The following is a 17,180-nucleotide window of genomic DNA, read 5'->3' as shown; positions in this document are numbered from 1 at the left end:
TTTCTATCAGCTATGAGTATCTATTTCAAGATACATCCCTGTTTAAACATGGAAATCAGTTTTTATACCTACTATAATTATGTTTTTAATATACTATAATTTTAAAAAGTCTTCAGAATCCAGAGTTCAAATATTTCAAATGTTTATTATAAATCACATTCACAGTGTAATACAAATTACATTAAAAGCTACACAAGAAATGTACAAAGAATGCATGAAATATGTACCATTCTGGAATGCAAAGAATTCCTGACTCTTAAGCTAGAAGTGTTAACACCTGTTAACAAGAAATGGAAATCAAAAGATAGATAAATAATTGGATTGATAAACTCCTTCATTATTTAGGGATTTTTTTATCAAAAATTCTTTATGTCAATAAACAGACCATCCATGTTAAAAAAAAACCCAAAAAAACCCATTGCTCTTTCCCAGCATGTAAAAAAGTTATTCCACTGTTTCAAGCCTAGATTAGTTTTTAATTAATCATCCTTTCCTCCAGCAGGAGTCACAAAAGTCCATTTAGCGCTTCATTTCTAGAGCAGGTCGATGATACAAAAAATAAGCTATAAACATACACATAATCATGTATCAGCATGTAACTTTGGAAATATTATATGTAAAAGTTTAGAGACCAAGGTAGTCCAGTATATCTATTGCTGATACAAACCACACAATGACAGTTCTGAAGTACATGATACAATTTCAGTGTACTGTCCATACCAAAATGATACATTTACTGTACATGTCTAGATTAATTCTTATAATTGTTGACTGATGAGTTGTGCTAGTACTTTGGAAGGCAAGGTGAAATTTTTAGTTCTTTTTGCAGCCTTGCCTCACACTTACCAAAAAAAAGAAAAAAAAAAAATTAAAAAAATTCTGGCTGGCTAAATGCAAATCAGTGGTAATTTCTACCAGTTGGATCCTGGTGGTGGCTTGATTTTCTTTCACTTTGTCAAATAAAAACATTTCAAAGAAGTGGCAATTTTCTTACCTCTAGTACACCAATGGTTTCATTTATTCAGGATATATTCTTCCTTATTTAATCTATCCATAACTATAACAAGAGGTCCTAAGGATGTATTCTCTAGTTTAAACTAATGGCAAGTATTTGCCCAGCAGCAACAAAATGACAGTTCAGAACTGCTCTTGGGCATTACAGAACTATGAATTTCAGAAGAAATTCTTTCATGTGGTAATTAAAAAAAAATTAGAGATGTGTTTTTAGCCATCCACTTTGGAGCTCCAGAGCTGTGAAACTGATGAGTGAAGACTCATTTTCAGTTAAGATTTGCAAGATGTTCCCCTCTGATGCATGACCATAAGGAGGAAATTGCTTTAGTACCTCAACACACCCCCAATCCATTCAATGAATTGTAAAGGCCATGCAAACTGGCAAGCCATGTTTTAATTATGAAATTTGGTTTTGTGTATCTGCATGCAAATTGGTTCAAGTATTAGAGGGCTTGTAAACCTGGACTTAAGCTTTAAGTTCATGTAGAAAAATCAGTAAGGATGTAATATGCAAAAATAAATCAATCATGTATTTAGTACCCATATAGATTTGCATTCTAATATGCATTACTTAGCAATAAGCATTATTACTGAATACTATTCAAATGCATCTCACAAAATGCTGGTAGCACTTCAGTCTTTCTTTAGAATTCGTACAAAATAAATCCTATGGCAGTGTGTAGCACTTTACAGCACTTTCTATATCAGTTCTGCATGTAAAAGCCTTCTCCTGGGGTCTAGCAAGGAAGAACAGGTTTTTAATGCCATCGAAGTCCTTCACTGACTACTGGCTGTGCCCCTTCTAGCAAACAACAATAAGCCAGAGGTTTATTGCTCCAGGTGCAAAGAAAACTCATGTATATCCCACATGTGAGCAATGCCAGAGGCAGCTGTATCACCAAAGAACCTCAGCAGACCTTAGAGTAGCTTCAGCAGAGCACTCATGCTCAGGATCCATCTCAAATCAGAAAAGCCTGGCAAGTGCTCACTTCCAGAATGCTGTTGTGGCAATGCTCACCATAAATGCTGCTGCAAACAACTTTATTCAAAAAGCGTGCTGAAGCAGAATAAGCCAGTCCCAAACCACTTTTGAAAGCATGCTACAAGGACAATTCATTTCAGACTAAGCTTTCAGAAAAAGTCAATGACTACAGCTTCCTTCCTGGACCGCCAGTGAAGAAAATTTGCATGCAGGAAAATTTTGAAGGGCAAGTTTCACCTAAATACACTTTCTAAATAATGTGTCTGAGTGAAAGATAACAGTCACTACTGCATCAAACTTGGATCAGCACTGCACTTTTAAAATATGTATAACCATTAGATGTTGTCAAGAAACATTCAAGTGTCGATAGATATTTAGAAATCACTGTAAAAAAGTTAGTAGAAAAGCTCAATTGTTTTTGAAGTTAAACTTAAGTTTCAAACACAATGCACATGGCTAGCTATGCAGTTTACTCCAGTTCAGATAATACGGTATTAAAAACCACCAGTGGCTTTATAAATGGGATCTATGAGAAATACAAAACTAAATAACAAAATTACTGTGATATTCAAGCCAAGTGACATCCAAGTGCTGACACAAACCATACATGAGCACCTTCATGCTAAACTTCACATTCCCATCTGCATGTCAGCAAAGTTGTAGAAATTGTCTACATCTTGAGATGCTGATGCTTTGCTTTCCGATACAAAAACCTGTTTTGTTAAACAAGAAAATAGTTATGCGTCAGTAAAAGCAGTCGTGCTCATTTGGAATCAGTAATGCTTATTTTTAGTTTTGCATTTCATGAGAGACACAACTGTTGGTTCCCACTGCATGACAGAACAAATCCAAGTATTTTCTCCTCCCTGATGCATCCACTATTTGTTATCATGACCCTTTCCTAGCACACATGCTGGCTACATTAACCCTTGCCTTCAGGATCAGGAGTTTGGGGCTTCATTATTCAGGGGTCACAGCTTCAGTTAGTGTTTATTTAATGTATTTTGATTGGTAAAGTCAACTCTCTCCAGGAGAGCAGGGGAAAAATAAATACACAGAATTCTTAGACTTCTCTCCTGTAACAGAAAGGGAGAGTTTGTAAGAAAGTCTTCCTTGTGCTATATTACCCTTAAAAAAAATGTTGCATCTCTAGCAGATGACTATTTTTTAAAAAGTATCTTCAACTACTTTTGCATTTTTCAAAATTTATCAATGTGTGTGAAAGTCCAAGCTCCAGGAGCATTACCTTTGAAAGCTTTCAGTAGATCAACAACAACTGTCTTAGGCAATAGCCAAACAGCTGAGTGTAACAGAGAATGTTGTGGCTGTTCACCCATCTCAACATGCAAGTAAAAGCCTCAATCAAAAAATTAAATGAGATGACTTATTACAAGATGACTGTTTTCCAGAAACTGGTCAGCCTAGTTCCAAGTAAGTCTTTTGAAAGGAACTGAAAGACAGCAAGGAGCTGTGTGGATGCTATGTCTCAAAGACATTCTAGTCTTCTTTGAACAGCTGTCTGAAAGCAAAGGGTTTGTTAATCTCCTGTTATCAGGAGTGCTCTAAATGTTTCCATAAACTTTCTCAAAATCATTGCCATTTAGAGAAAGGGAATGGCAAGGAAAGTGTGGTGTAAGGAAGCTAAAGTGAAAGAAGCTGACAGAAGAAAAAAGAACACTGTCTTTGAAGGAAAGTGTTCTGTGGTATCCTACACAGCAAAAGTGAACATGGAAAAAAATTTAAATCCCATCATATTATCTTTGTCATGGTTTAATAGACACGACACCACATAGTTATGTGACTAAATCAAAGAAGCAGAACTTTTTTGTACTATAATTATAGAGTTTGATTTTGCTATTACGTGAAATAACAGTTTTAAGTGGAAATCTTGTATTCCTCAGTGGATATGGAAACTCCCTTTCCTATGACAATTTTCTTGTCATACAAGTAACTTGTGTTTTGAGTACAAAAAACCAAAACAACAAGATATTCCAATTTTACTACCCATGAACCTAAAAAGATAGTGTAGTATGTCAACATTGTATCTTGACTATGAAATAGCTCAGACATTCTGTAATATTTTCTGGGAATAAAGCAATGCACCAGCTTACCTTGGTCCCGCTAAAAACTTCATTTATAGTGCTTCGACATTGTTCCACAGCACCATCTCCATTGAATTCCAAAGCAATCACTGGACCTAGAAAACAGTTTCATCTAAAATCAATAGTACTTCTAAGCTTCACATTGAAACAGTAGATTTCTCAACCCATAGGGAATTGTGAAGCTTGCAAGAAGCATGCTATTTTTTCGCTTGAGCAGCCCCATAACAATAGATAAAGAATTAAACATGTTACAAAAAAAGTACAGTGTTATCTGCAATTCCATGCTTTTTTTTTTTTCCCCCAGAGATTTGGGCAGGATTCCAGTTTTACTTCTTGAAAGGCAGCAATAGCACAAAAATGCTAAGGAGTGCATCATGGAAGTGAGTCAGACTATGCTGCTCAAATAGTGAGCCATTTCACAGACATCTGGAGTGGAACTGAGTCATTCAAGCATTTTTGCCTCAGTCCCAAGATAGCGAATTGCCTGATTTTTACACTTGTTCTCACCCACTATTTGCAGATCTGCTTTCTCTGGTTTCATTCTGAACATGGTATTTCTTCCCACATGACTGCAATATAGCCCATAAGCTAGACTATCATCATATAAGTGCAATGACTTTTGTCCTGTTCTTGCAATGAGCATCACAGACCTCTCATGTCACCATGAAAAAAACCTGCACGTTGCTAGCAAGTTTGGAAATGTGTAGTGAGCTTTAGCATACAACAGATAACAAGATGTCAGTACTTCTGCAAGAAGAGACAAAACCCAACTGCAGTCATATCAATAGAAAGTCTTTTGAAATACTCTGATAGTACACCAGTTAAAAAAAAATAATTTTAAAGGCTTATCTGCTTTATGTACATCTCTAGTGATTTGCTTAAATGATTTGTACAGAAACACTGAACAGCTCAGTGGTTGAGTAGCACCAGTGACATGTTAGAAATAGTCTAAAAGCATGAACTTTTTTTGACCACTCCAGGCAGATCTGCATGTGTCACTGCTCCTGAGCTATGTGGTTGGACCACTAGAGGGGGAGCAGAAACAAAAAATACAAGTGAAATAACTAATTTCTGATGCCTTCAGGAGTTCTGGCTGGTTTAGAGCTTCACTGAAGCTTCCAAAACTCATCTCAAGAGGTTTACAGTATGCCCTTGAAATACAAATTTGTCCTTCATTCCTATTTCTTCTCCAGAACTCTCTAGTGACAGATTTCTATATCGAGAGGAGAAATAAAACACAAACTCACCTTTATCCAGCAGCGGAATGAATTCTAATGCACTCTGCTGGAAAACTCTGTGAGCATCCTCTGCCTTCATTAAGACTTCTTTAGTCTGTACCAGCTGAAAGCCTTTACTGGTCATCTGTTAATAGAGAAAGAAGCATTTTTAACATGAATTCTAAGGCAGAGTTCAACTTCAGTATTCAGATTACACTGTAATAGACTCATTTTTCCCATACACATTAAGTCTCAGACCAAAGGGACCCTTTTTGCTCTTTTCAGAGACCATTTGCTTTTCCTACGCTTTTATTTATTTTCATTCCATTCATCCAGATTTTCTTCTCTACCCTAGTGCACCTAGAGAAATACATGTGAATGTTTTTGTTTTATATATTAGGGCCCAGGGTTATGTATTTTTCCTCACAGTCCTTCACAAGCAGAAATTAATGGGAGTTAAAGGCATTCAGCATCTGGAAACATGCAGTCAGTTCGCTTTAGTCTGCAATAGTTCAGTCAAGCATTAGCTCCAACTCTGCTCTATCCACTGCTGAAGTTTTCAGGTTTGAAACAATAGTTAACAATGTTTGAAAACACATATACACATCCCACCCCCTCGTTTTTACTCTAAATTTAGCATGAAACTAAAAGCATGGGGGGAAGGAGCAAATGCATTTTTACTTCCAAAACATCCATTAATCTACAGAGTTAGATTCGATTTCCACAGAAACTCACTAACTAGTCCTTTAGCATCTCCTTAACTCTAACTTCTAAATAACTAATAACAGAGGAGAACACATCTATTACCCTCCTCTTCTGTAGCTATTCCTTCATCAGAAAAAGAAACCACCTGTAAGTATCATTATCTCCTTTCACCCAAGTAACTCGGTAGCTTAGTCCCATAAAAGCCCAGCTGGGCAGTGGGGAGGCAAGGAGACGCCCCACAGCTTTCTTTCCTTGCAGATAAAAACCCAAGGGAAAGAGCTCCACCAGATGTTTAGTTGATCATACAACACTGTGAGCAGCAGCTTTTGCAGATACCACTCTCAGATGCTGTAGCCCATGGTTACTGGCTCTGCTCTGTGACATCCTTGGCACTTCAGAATGCTGAATGCAGCCAGACTCTCACAGGTTTTAGCCTCAGGAAAGTACAAATTCAGGCAAGCTTGGAAGCTGCTGTCATACAGGAAAAAAAAACCAAACCAAAACAAAAAAGAAACCTGAAAACAAAAAAAAAAAAAGCAAACCCACAAACCAAGTAAAAAAACTATGTAAGTCATTAAAGACAGCTGACCAGTTGTGACAAAACACTCACTGCCCCTTTCAGAAAAAAACATTCCAGCACTGGATGACACAGGATATATATATTTTTATTATTATTATTTATTTATTTATTTATTTTTAGCCTGTTGGTACTGGAAAAACTTTCAGGACAGGCTTTTGTTAGCTGAGACTTTCAGGACAATAAGGTAACAAGTTAATCAGTTACATCCCTTTCACAAGCATTGTCAATCACTTACTCTATATTTGACCAAGTTCATCAAATCAACGACATATTTTCTTCAGAGCATCACTTTGCTGCGTCATGATGGAAAAGTACACCAGAACTGTTAGAGGACAGATGTGCTGCTCACAGAATGTCAACTGTAAAGCAACTGACTGATCAAATGAGATTCAGTCTCTTATCTTGCTTCAAGGTTTTAAACAATTCAATTGATGAGTATGGTCAGTAGACAAACAGAGCCACTACAGCCCCCCCTTCAGGGGGAATCAGAGGCTGTCCAAAAGAAAGTTTAATTAGGAATTTAAAAACCTGAATGAACTCAAAGGTTGCTTACCTCATCAATTAACTTCCTGGCGTTTGCAGTTGTGTAGTCACCAGCAAAAAACACAGCCAAACACGATTCATCACTGTTTTTCTGTCTCCGCCCTCGAGTTATGGGTATTATGCTCTTTGTAGCATCAGTAGAAACCCTGACGGCTTTCAGCTCCTCAGAGCTGGGCAGAGGAACATAATCTTGGACTACAGCAGTTTCAGGCAATAGGTCCCAGTTATTTTCTCCAGACACAGGGGTAAAGTCATGGATGTTGCTCCACGTGTTATTGAAGATACTCAGACCAGCATCTTTAAATTGTAAAGCAAGCTCGGGATAATAGTACTGGAAACATCCAAATTTCATACCTGTGGAGGACTCAATAATGGGCTGGGTGGCACAGCACAAGAACACCTCCAGCTTTCGGCAGTCCCGTGTGCGGAACTGTTGGCAGGCAACCACACATTTACAATCTTTGCAGTCACGGAAAAACACGCTGCCTTTTATTGGTCCTAAAAAGATTTGGCAATTTACACAGTCGTCGATCGTGATTGTAGCAGAATGGTCAAATATGTAGATTTTACAGTTCTCGCAGTCCTGTATGACAAACTGTTGTCCTGCTACTTTTCCAGGCAGTCGACCCACAGTTTCATTTTTAAGTCCGGAAAAAGTGTAATCTTTGGGGTCAATCTAAAGAAGGAATAAAATAAAAAAAAAAAAAGGTTAAAGTCTTCAAATGCAGAGAATATTATAATACTAAATGCCCACTGACTTACACTGACTGAAGAAATTGTATAGAAAAAACTGCCACAAGGGTCATCAATGAGTGATCAAAAATCAGAAGCAACTCTTTCAGCTAAAATACTGGAATACACTGAATTGAGATACAACTAAGAAGTGAAACTAAACTTCTGAGATGCTCCATGGGAATAAAGAAAAACAACTCAGTTTGTCCTTTAATAAAGAAAGGGGCAAAGGGAGCTAGTTGTGACTGTGGACTCTAAACTGTTTTAACAAGGATGACGGTTCTGAGTAGTAACTGTAATAAATTGTCCAACATACTTACAGATTTATAAATATGGAGATACACAGTATTTCCTTTTTGAGTAGCTTTATTGGTCATATTTTACTGCACACATTGCAAGGAAATCTTGTTGCTTGCAAGCAGTATCATCTCTATTATGCTAGCAAACTACAGAGAGCTCATTAATCTGCATCACAGCATTATCTTGCACTAACAATGACAAGATTTTTGTGCTAATAAAACATACGAGATTGTTTTAGCCTGGTCCAAGAAGCAAAAAACTGATAGTGGTGGTACAGGGGGCATGTTTGCAGATCTCCTCCCCTCCAACATCCCTCTCACTGGGGCAGATCACTTGAGAGAGGCTGTGGCTTTCCCTGGGACTCTCCTTTAGGGAGCAGCAAATCATGAGCCACACAGCACTTAGGATGGATGCAATGCAGGTAGAAAGTATGAATAATACAGCCCATGCTGTCCTAAAACCAAAGGAATCTGAGGTGGCTTATTTCTAGATATAAATTAACTCTCAAGCCAACTACAGTTCCTGGAGCAAATTCTACTCTGCCCTCTTGTGAAAGCTCATTAAAACAGCACTCAGTGTGTGTATGAGTGTATGAAATGTATGAGTGAATGACTGACACAAGACCACTTCACCAACCTGTTATTTGATTATCAGCCTTGAAGCTCCTAAAATTTGCTGTACCATAATCAGTTATCATGCACTACCACAGTTTAGGTGTAGTCCAATTTCTAAAAAAACTTCTTCCTAGCATGTCAAACATTGACTCAATATTTAGAGACCAGCAAAAGGCATAAACCAGAATGAGCTAGCATCAGACATTCATTGAACCAGCCTAGGCAGCTTTTGACTGTAACAGCCAAAGGAAGCTAAAAATCTCTACCAGCTGATAAAATGTATTTTATGCACCATATATGACTTTCAGACAGGAAAGGAAGTCTGATCAATCTTCCAAATAAAACACAAGTTGAGACAATGAAGGTGGCTTCCTAGAATTCTCTCCTGAATCATATTTAATACCACTAGTATACATCAGGAAAGTTAGCTGGAAGTGTTACAAATCAAATTGGGAGACCCAAAAGATAAGGGACACCTCATGGAGACTCAGTCACACAGCATGCTTTGGATTCAAACCCTCCAAGGCCTTAATCTCAAGTAATGTAACACATTTGATCCATACACAAGTTCTTTACCCTCATATTTTCTCTTACTTGAGAATATGAATATTAAAATTGATTTTGGACATATTCTTCCCAGGCATCTCCTAGAACATTTATGTATGTTTGTGTATATCTGTATGTTGGGTGTTGGCTTTTTTTTTTTTTTTTAAATAACTATGGGAGACAGACTTACTGCTTTCAGAAGAGGCACAGAGGAACATTCTCTTAGGAATGAGAAGTTCAGTGTTTCCAGAACGTACAGATTTTTCGAAACTTGGAACCTAAGCACGTCTTTCTGAATTGCTCTGCTCCACAAAGCCTCAGAAACAGCACTAGCTCGTCCTACCCTGTGGCCTTTGCAAGGACATGTGAAACTTTGCAATTTTATTTAGGCCTAGGTAAAAAACACTGGTTAGTCAGCAAATTCATAGCTTATAGACAGTTTCAAATGAGAGTTTTTGAGTAAGAACAGTAGTCAAGATAAAGATAAAAGTTCAGCTTATTAGCAGATTCAGAAGCTCCTCTTTATTTGCCTATTTTCCAGAACTAAGAGTTCCACCCAACCCAGCTTTTACTTCTCAGTTTGTTGACCATGCCAGGGAACTTGTGTATTTACTTTAACTTTGCTTTGCAGTTATCCTTTTAAAGACTTAGAGAATTTATTGATTAACAGTGCAGTACAGACTGGAGGGACTGCATTAAATAGATTTGATACTCTCTCCCCCCACTGGGTTATTGCCCTGAGAGAAGGGGATAAAAGACTATAGCAGATATAAATATTTCACTTCTCCTGTGTAAAAGAAACATGCCAGAGAAATAGGTCTGAAGGCAGAACCATGATTTTCAGGATGCATCCAACAGTTCCTTATATGCTCATAGGATTACAGAACAGTTTAAATTGGAAAGGACCTCTAATTCCATCAAGTGCAACCATTACCCTGACACTGCCAAGTCCACCACTAAAACATATCCCCAGCTGCCACATCTACACATCTTTTAAATACCTCCAGGAATGGGGACTCAATCACTTCCATGGGATTCCTCTTACAGCTCTTTCCATAAAGAAATTTTTCCTAATGTCCAATCTAAGCCTCCCCTGGAGCAACTTGAGGCCTTTTCATCTTGTCCTATCACTTGATACTTGGGAGAAGAGACCAACCCTGACCTCCTCCAGCCTCCTTTCAGGTGGTTGTAGGGAGCAATAATGTCTTCCCTGAGCCTCCTTTTCTTCCAACTAAACAGCCACAGCTCTCTCAGCTGCTTCTCATCAAACTTGTGCTCCTGACCCCTCACCAACGCCATTGCCCTTCTCTGGACATGCTCCAGTACTTGTGTGTCTTTCTTCCAGTGAGGAATCCAGAACTGAGCACACGATTTGAGGTACAACCTCAACAGTGCCAAGTATAGGTCATGGCCCTAGTCCTGCTGGCCACACTACATTTGATACAAGCCAGGATGCCATCAGCCTTCTCGGTTCATGTTCACCTTCTCTGAAGTCTTCAGGTATCATCAACAGGTTAATATCATTGCAACCACCTTCCTTCTCCTGACAGCGAACACCAACTGCTTCTTAAGCTCTGTCTTGGCAACATAGCAAAAAAAGCAGGCTAGGAAAGCCAAAAGAAACAGAGGAAATAACATCTGCAGTCTTGTACAACCATAACCAGGGCAACCACATTTCTCTGCCCATCCACTTGGTGCTCCATTGGCTATTAGATCTTAAGCATGTGGCAGGTCAGGAAAACTCAACTATTTGATAACTCATCTACTTGTCCTTTGTATTTAGATAAAGTTTAAAAATACTTTGTCCAAATCCACCAATCTCAGACAGTTCCTTTACTCTCCAGCCCTTAACAGGTTTTTTAAATGTCTTCTTTTCCTCAGGTTGATATAAGTTCAAAAGGTGAGAATATTCATAGCAGTAACTCTTAATATTTTCAGCTGAATTTAAAGAGTTCTTAGAATAGATAAGAGTCATACATTAATAGATATTGGCACAGCTCAGGAGCTGAAACCTTCTAACTGAAATGGCTATGCACAGGTTCAGGAATTTACTCCACAGAATGATCTAGAATAACCAGATGTGATGATGAAAAAGCCCTTCTTAAAGGGCTAATATTTTTTCTTTCTCAAAACAGGCACAGAAGCCTAATCTTTGGTTATTAGCAATTACAATGGTAAGAAGCCTGTTACAAAGAGCTAGAGGACAAATTGTAAGGAGCAAGCATTTTAAAGAACAAACAAAAGGAGAGAAGTGAAGGCAAACAAGCTTGTCATGGCTGCTTACAGCTCTAGGACATCCTGTTACGAGTGCAAGGTGCGTTAAGCAGCTTTCCTTCCTGCAAACCCCTGTCTTGCAAGCAGGTCAGAGGCTATGTGAAATCTGCACATGACGTACATCTCTTCAGCCACCATAATCCACTTTACTGGCACCAAAACTGGGCAGCTCCCATTTGGAAGAAGACTTGGAAGTAAAAGACCTTCACAGTTGTTAGTGGTAACTGTACCTAGAATCATAAAGGATCCCACTGTCTTGAAGTGTTTCTGGTATGAGCTCATGTCTTAGTGAGACTTCTTCACAGGGAAGGAGTTTCAGTCAGCAGTGATATGCCCCTACAAATATGAGAAGATACTGCTGTTCTTAACAGGTTACAGCTCTCCTCTAGTTACCCATGTCTAGGCTGCTGAGCAAACAGTCTGTAAAGTATTTCTAAACCACTTACATTAAGGTATTCTCTTTTAAATTTAATTCTCAAAAAGTCATTCCCCATTTCTCTAAGTCACTACAGATGGCAGCTCAGAAATTAACTGATATACAGCTGATGACATGGAACAATTGGCTGCTGACCCAGTGACATTAAAAGCTGTGCCTATAGGCTAGGCACACCAACTTAAGAAGCTTTAAGCACTATTTTTGTCAGCAGGGGAATTAACATAAGGGAAACAAGAAAGAAAAGTGCATTCCCAGGCCCAGACACTTCTGCATATTCATACTTGCATGGGTTTGGTGCCCTCAAGTAACGAGTTGCAACATCCTCTGGAGATTGCTCGTTGAAGTTACTCACCCACCAGCAGATTTCAAGACTCTTTCACAACAAGAAAAGGTGGAAAGAATAGTGCAGGTTCCTGTCAGTAGCAAACAGCTTTTCATTTTGGAGCATCTCCTGCACACCCTGACCTTAAAAGTGGCCAATTCAACAGTCTGAATGCTCATTTCATTCTATTCTTGGGAATCTTCATGCTTTTCCATAATGCCCATAACTGCATAAAATGGTCATTCACATTCAGCAAACCACTGCCAAATACTGCATACAGAAAAACTGAAAGAAGAAAGGAAGCTACCACAGGCCTATACTTGGTCTAACTGGAAATACTACTTGATGTGAACCTTCTGGCGGCTTCTCAGTTGATCTGACCACATTTTGAGAAATACAGCAGTAGTTCTAGTGCACCAGGAAACATAAGGGAGATACATTGGATTTAAGGACAAAAATAATTAATTGTTTAGAGGAAAAAAAAAAGTTATTTTATTAATTTTCCAAAATAAAATACAAAATGGCTACCTAAACAAGATCTAGACAATTCAAGATATCCAAATCAGCTCAGATCATTCATGAAGAATCCTCAAACATAAGGTAATTAACAAAAGACTATCTGTGATTTAGGCAGAAAGTTAAACCTCTTGAGGTTTTTAACTGTTTAAATACAGCTACACAGCACAATAACAATGATAGCTTGTTCCTATCAACTAAAGCAGTTAAGTTGCAAATCAGATGACATAAAACAAAACTTTACTTGTTCCTCCTAAAAGTAAAAAAAAAAGGAAAGTTCCTCTAAGCTCTAAATGCCACTGTGAGCACAATTAATCTAGTCCTACTTCTTTGAACATGAGACAACAGCAAAAAAGATGATGCAGCTATTTGTGTTTCTTCTCCTGTGGAGGTCATGAGTGTATTTGCCATCACAAGACACACAAGCCCCAGCTCCTGCCTGTACATACCCACATTTGGTTAGTGCTGTTAGTCATACAGTGGGAAAGGAAAACAGTCCAGGAGGAAAGCTAGCTGAAGAAGGCTGAGAAGGGCTGAGCATCACTACACTTGGTCAGAAAGAGACTCTCATGACAGCCCAAAGACATCAAGAGATAAATCCTCAGCATGCAATGCAGTAATAACAGACTGGAATAAACTGTGCTCTACTTACATTCATGGACTTAGAATCCCAGAGCAGCAAGAAACTGAATACTCATCCTTCTCCTTTCTGTTTTCAAGATAATCTGATCCTTTGGTTCTTTTAGTGCACCATAAGTAATCTTCAGAGTTCTCTGAACCAAAGGCTCAGGAAGTATTACAGAGACTCCAGCAGATTTACAATGCTATCTAAATTTGATTAAATTTTGCATACCTTAAAACTGCCGTCCTCACTTAATAAAGTCACATAGAAATCTGAAAAGGCTCCTCAAATTCATATGCTTTCCTTAATTTCAATTCAACTATCAGCATTTTATAATATTTTCTATTTAGAATTTTCTACCACATGGTCCATTTTTGGGACTATTGCACAAGAGTTACATGGTCTTTGGGATATCATCATATTACTCTTTGTCTAGGGCTACACTAGCAGACAGTGTCAATACTAATCATCTTTTGCCATCAGAACATGATTAAAATAGGTTCAACTAGCAGTGATGGCCTTCAGAAGCAGAAGAAATAATTTTGTTGGAGGAACCCCTCAGGTTCAGTCACCCATCTACACATCCTTAATCACACAAACATGCACACAAGCGTGCCTACATTTTGCTGCCATGTCAGCATGGCATTAGTTTGGAGAAAGACAGCTGTGGTGTCTGAGTAGCTAGATACACTCACCTGTAAGAACAGACAGAGCATGGTTTACAAAATCTACAGACAATTGCCAAACCTGCTTTTAAAACTGCATTATATAACCACAACTGCGTCACTGAGTAGAAGAGCCTAAAATTAGAACTACATCCCAAACTTAATTGGTGGAAATAAACATCAAAAGACAACTTAGCACAACTGTTGACAGAGCTGAGGTTCTCAGGTTTAGAATACAATTCAGTGCACTTGATGAACAAAAAGGAGTCTTGATGCCACAAGTTTTCCAACTGGCTTCCATTTAACTTTGTGTACAAATACAGGCTTGTGAAATAAATAAGTCTATGTGAAGCATCAGAAACAAGAATGCAATAGACAACAGGACAAAGTATCACAGACACCATTTAAAGCTATGTTAATGCTGACTGAGTATCACTTAACACAAACTGGGATCAACAAGTTTAGTGCACCAAGTGCTCAGTACTCCTTCACCTGAGATAAAGTGATCTTAGGTGCTTTCCTGATTTAATGTATTAATATTACACCCAAAAAGCCCAATGAAAAATAAGGCTGCAAAGAGCAAGAGAAATGAACTCAGACATTAAATAGCCATTCTTAGGTGTACAGTACAAAATTAAGCAGATAATTTGATGGTTTACACAGTTCACTAGCACAGCTCAAACTCACTGATTCTTCTGGTTTCTGAGAGTCTTTTACAGACAAGGAGGAAGTTTTACATGATATCCATGACCAAGGTTTTTTACTCCACAGAGATGGATTGTTGCTGCTGTAACAGTTTCCTATGTTAGCTTGAGCCTACTTCCAGCAAGTTAACAACAATCATTTCCATAGCAACAAGGCCAGCTATTCTCTGAATCAAGTCTTTCTATATCCTGATTTTCCATCTTTCAGCTTTCAAAGTTAGCTGTATATAAGTAGATGAGGTAAAAATTCTCATACCTGTTGAGCTTCAGCTTTTGAATTTGCTCTAAAATTAAAAAATATTATTCCAAAGGATGATTTAGTAATTTACTTTTAGACAAAGTTTTGTTCTGCCACTCTAAAATATGGCTTCACTACAGCCCCTCCCGCTGTGAGAACAGTCTCCATACAAGTAACAAGTTATTATCCTCCCCTTCTCTGTTCACTAAATATCTGCTATCCAGTCAAAGCAACAAGCCCAACACAGATTGCTCGTCTTTATCCTCGAGGAAGCAATTCTTCCAAGCCACACGCACACTCTCTAGCACATCTCCATCTAAGCTTGTCTTAATCTACTTGCAAGACTTAAGGGACACCCTAGAGCACCTGGCCAAGTTTGAAAAACAAGCAAGATAAACATTCAAATAAGTTCACAAATTTTCTTTTCCATAGTTGTAAAACATGGCCTAAAGGTTTGAGGATTTTGTTTGTTCAAACCACGTCAATTAAGTTCACCGCCTGCCCCAGTTTCTGCTTCCCCCACCCGAAGGCAGCTGGAGAGGAGAGAGAGGCCTAGTAGGGCTACAATATCATATATTTAGGAAGTGAAAATTGAAAAATTGAAATGAGGCTAGGAAGAAATACATTTTATCCAGCATTTAAATGCTTTCCCGCTTAAGTCGTCATGACTGCCTCCAGGAGCTCTGGAAATAGCATGGGAAAGGATTTGTCTTCATCTGCCATTTTAAGGGCTAATAAGCTAGTTCTACTTCCTCTTCAAAACCATCCCCCCCCCCCCCAAAAAAAAAAACCCCAAACCAACACCCAAGCAGGAAAAACCAATATAGATTGTCAGGAGACACAGCACGAGTTTTATGCCTCCGCTGCAATGCCAGGCGCGGGGACTCGCCCGAGCACAAGCAGCTCCCCAGCCATTAATCCCGCTTTGCTTGAGTGAAGCACGCACCCAGGGGACTCCGCTCTGTATCAGGAACCCCGACGGCAGGCAGACACCCATGGGAACTATCACAGCCGAGCTCCTGCCCACAGGACGCTGTCCCACCGGGAGGCAGCGCCAGCCCCCTCCGGAGCGGCCCCGCAGCGGGGAGCGATGCTCGCACCGCCGGCAGCCGCGGCACCAGCGCGCCGCCCTCTCCACTTGCACAGTTTGAGAGCGCCTGGTAAAATCCTTAGGCTAAACGCTTTTTAATTGTTTAAATAAACGCGCTGAACTGCGCGGACCGAGCCGTATCAGCGGCAATGGGGAAGGCGTGCTCCCTGCCGGAGCACACACCCCGCCGCAAATCCCGGGCGGCAGGAGAGGGCGAGACGCTGCCCACTGAGAGCGGGAGAGCCAGAGCCAGAGCCAGCCCCAGCCCCAGCCAGAGCCCGAGCCCCAGCCTCAGCCCCAGCCCCAGCAGCCGGGGCGGTACCTTGGCTCGCAGGTCCCAGCTGTACTGCGGCGCCTTCTGCTCGCCGCTCGCCGCGTCCTGCCCGGCTCCTGCCTGCTGCTGCTGCTGCTGCTGCTGCTGCTCGCCGCCCTGGCCCGGCTTCCTGCGGCGGGAGAAGAAACACCCCATGGCGCTGCTGCCGCTGCCGCCGCCGCCCGGCGGGGAGAGGCTGCGAGCGGGGAAGGGCTCGCCAGCGCCGCGCCGCCCCGCCCCGCCGGCTTCCGGTTTTCCCCCGTCTCCCGTAGCGACCGCGACATTTCCCCCCGCCTTCCCCTTCCCCTTCCCCGCCCCGTCCCGCTCCAGCCATCGCCTCCGGCCCGCGGAGGCGCCTGGACGGGGCGGTGCCCGGCAGCGCTCCCGCGGGGCTGGGGACAAGCGGGACAGCGCGGTTTGTCAGTGATGGCCATGGCTCCCTCGTCCCCGGGAGAGTTCCCCCCGGGAGGGTTCCCCCCCGGCCCGTCCCGAGGGAGCGGCTCGGAGGAGGAGGCGGCTGCTCGGGAACCCAGCGCTCTGCCGAGGTGAAAGCTGAGTCCCGCCCGGAGCCGTGTGCCCGTTCGGCGGTGGAAGTCGGAAGCAGAACGCCCGGTTCGGCGTGTAAATACGAAGTGACTAATCCTAAATCGCCTCAGTTTCTTACG

The 17,180-nt window shown here is 40.6% G+C and overlaps 1 protein-coding gene across 1 annotated transcript; it reads right to left on the bottom strand.

Annotated features, from left to right (window-relative positions):
* Positions 1-125: 125 nt before the first annotated feature.
* On the bottom strand, positions 126-16,699 carry RP2 (RP2 activator of ARL3 GTPase). The gene is made up of 5 exons (XM_086880672.1): positions 16,525-16,699; positions 7,154-7,819; positions 5,346-5,460; positions 4,108-4,193; positions 126-2,709 (listed from the first exon to the last, which is right to left on the bottom strand). Exons 1-5 carry the CDS (start codon positions 16,669-16,671, stop codon positions 2,626-2,628), a joined length of 1,098 nt encoding a protein of 365 aa, XP_086736798.1. The 5' UTR covers positions 16,672-16,699; the 3' UTR covers positions 126-2,625.
* Between the last annotated feature and the right edge of the window lie 481 nt (positions 16,700-17,180).

This window comes from Cyanistes caeruleus, chromosome 3, assembly GCF_971803275.1.
Source record: "Cyanistes caeruleus chromosome 3, bCyaCae1.hap1.1, whole genome shotgun sequence".
Lineage (NCBI taxonomy): Eukaryota > Metazoa > Chordata > Aves > Passeriformes > Paridae > Cyanistes > Cyanistes caeruleus.
The sequence above is the reverse complement of the archived record's forward strand: the minus strand, read 5'-3'. Positions and strand labels throughout refer to the sequence as shown.

Coding starts and splice junctions, on each gene's coding strand:
- RP2 (XM_086880672.1), bottom strand. CDS start 16,671: ATGGGGTGTTTCTTCTCCCGCCGCAGGAAGCCGGGCCAGGGCGGCGAG. Junction 4,194..5,345: donor CATTCCGCTGCTGGATAAAG/GTGAGTTTGTGT, acceptor ACTGTTTTCTAG/GTCCAGTGATTGCTTTGGAA. Junction 2,710..4,107: donor AAGTTTTTAGCGGGACCAAG/GTAAGCTGGTGC, acceptor TTAACAAAACAG/GTTTTTGTATCGGAAAGCAA.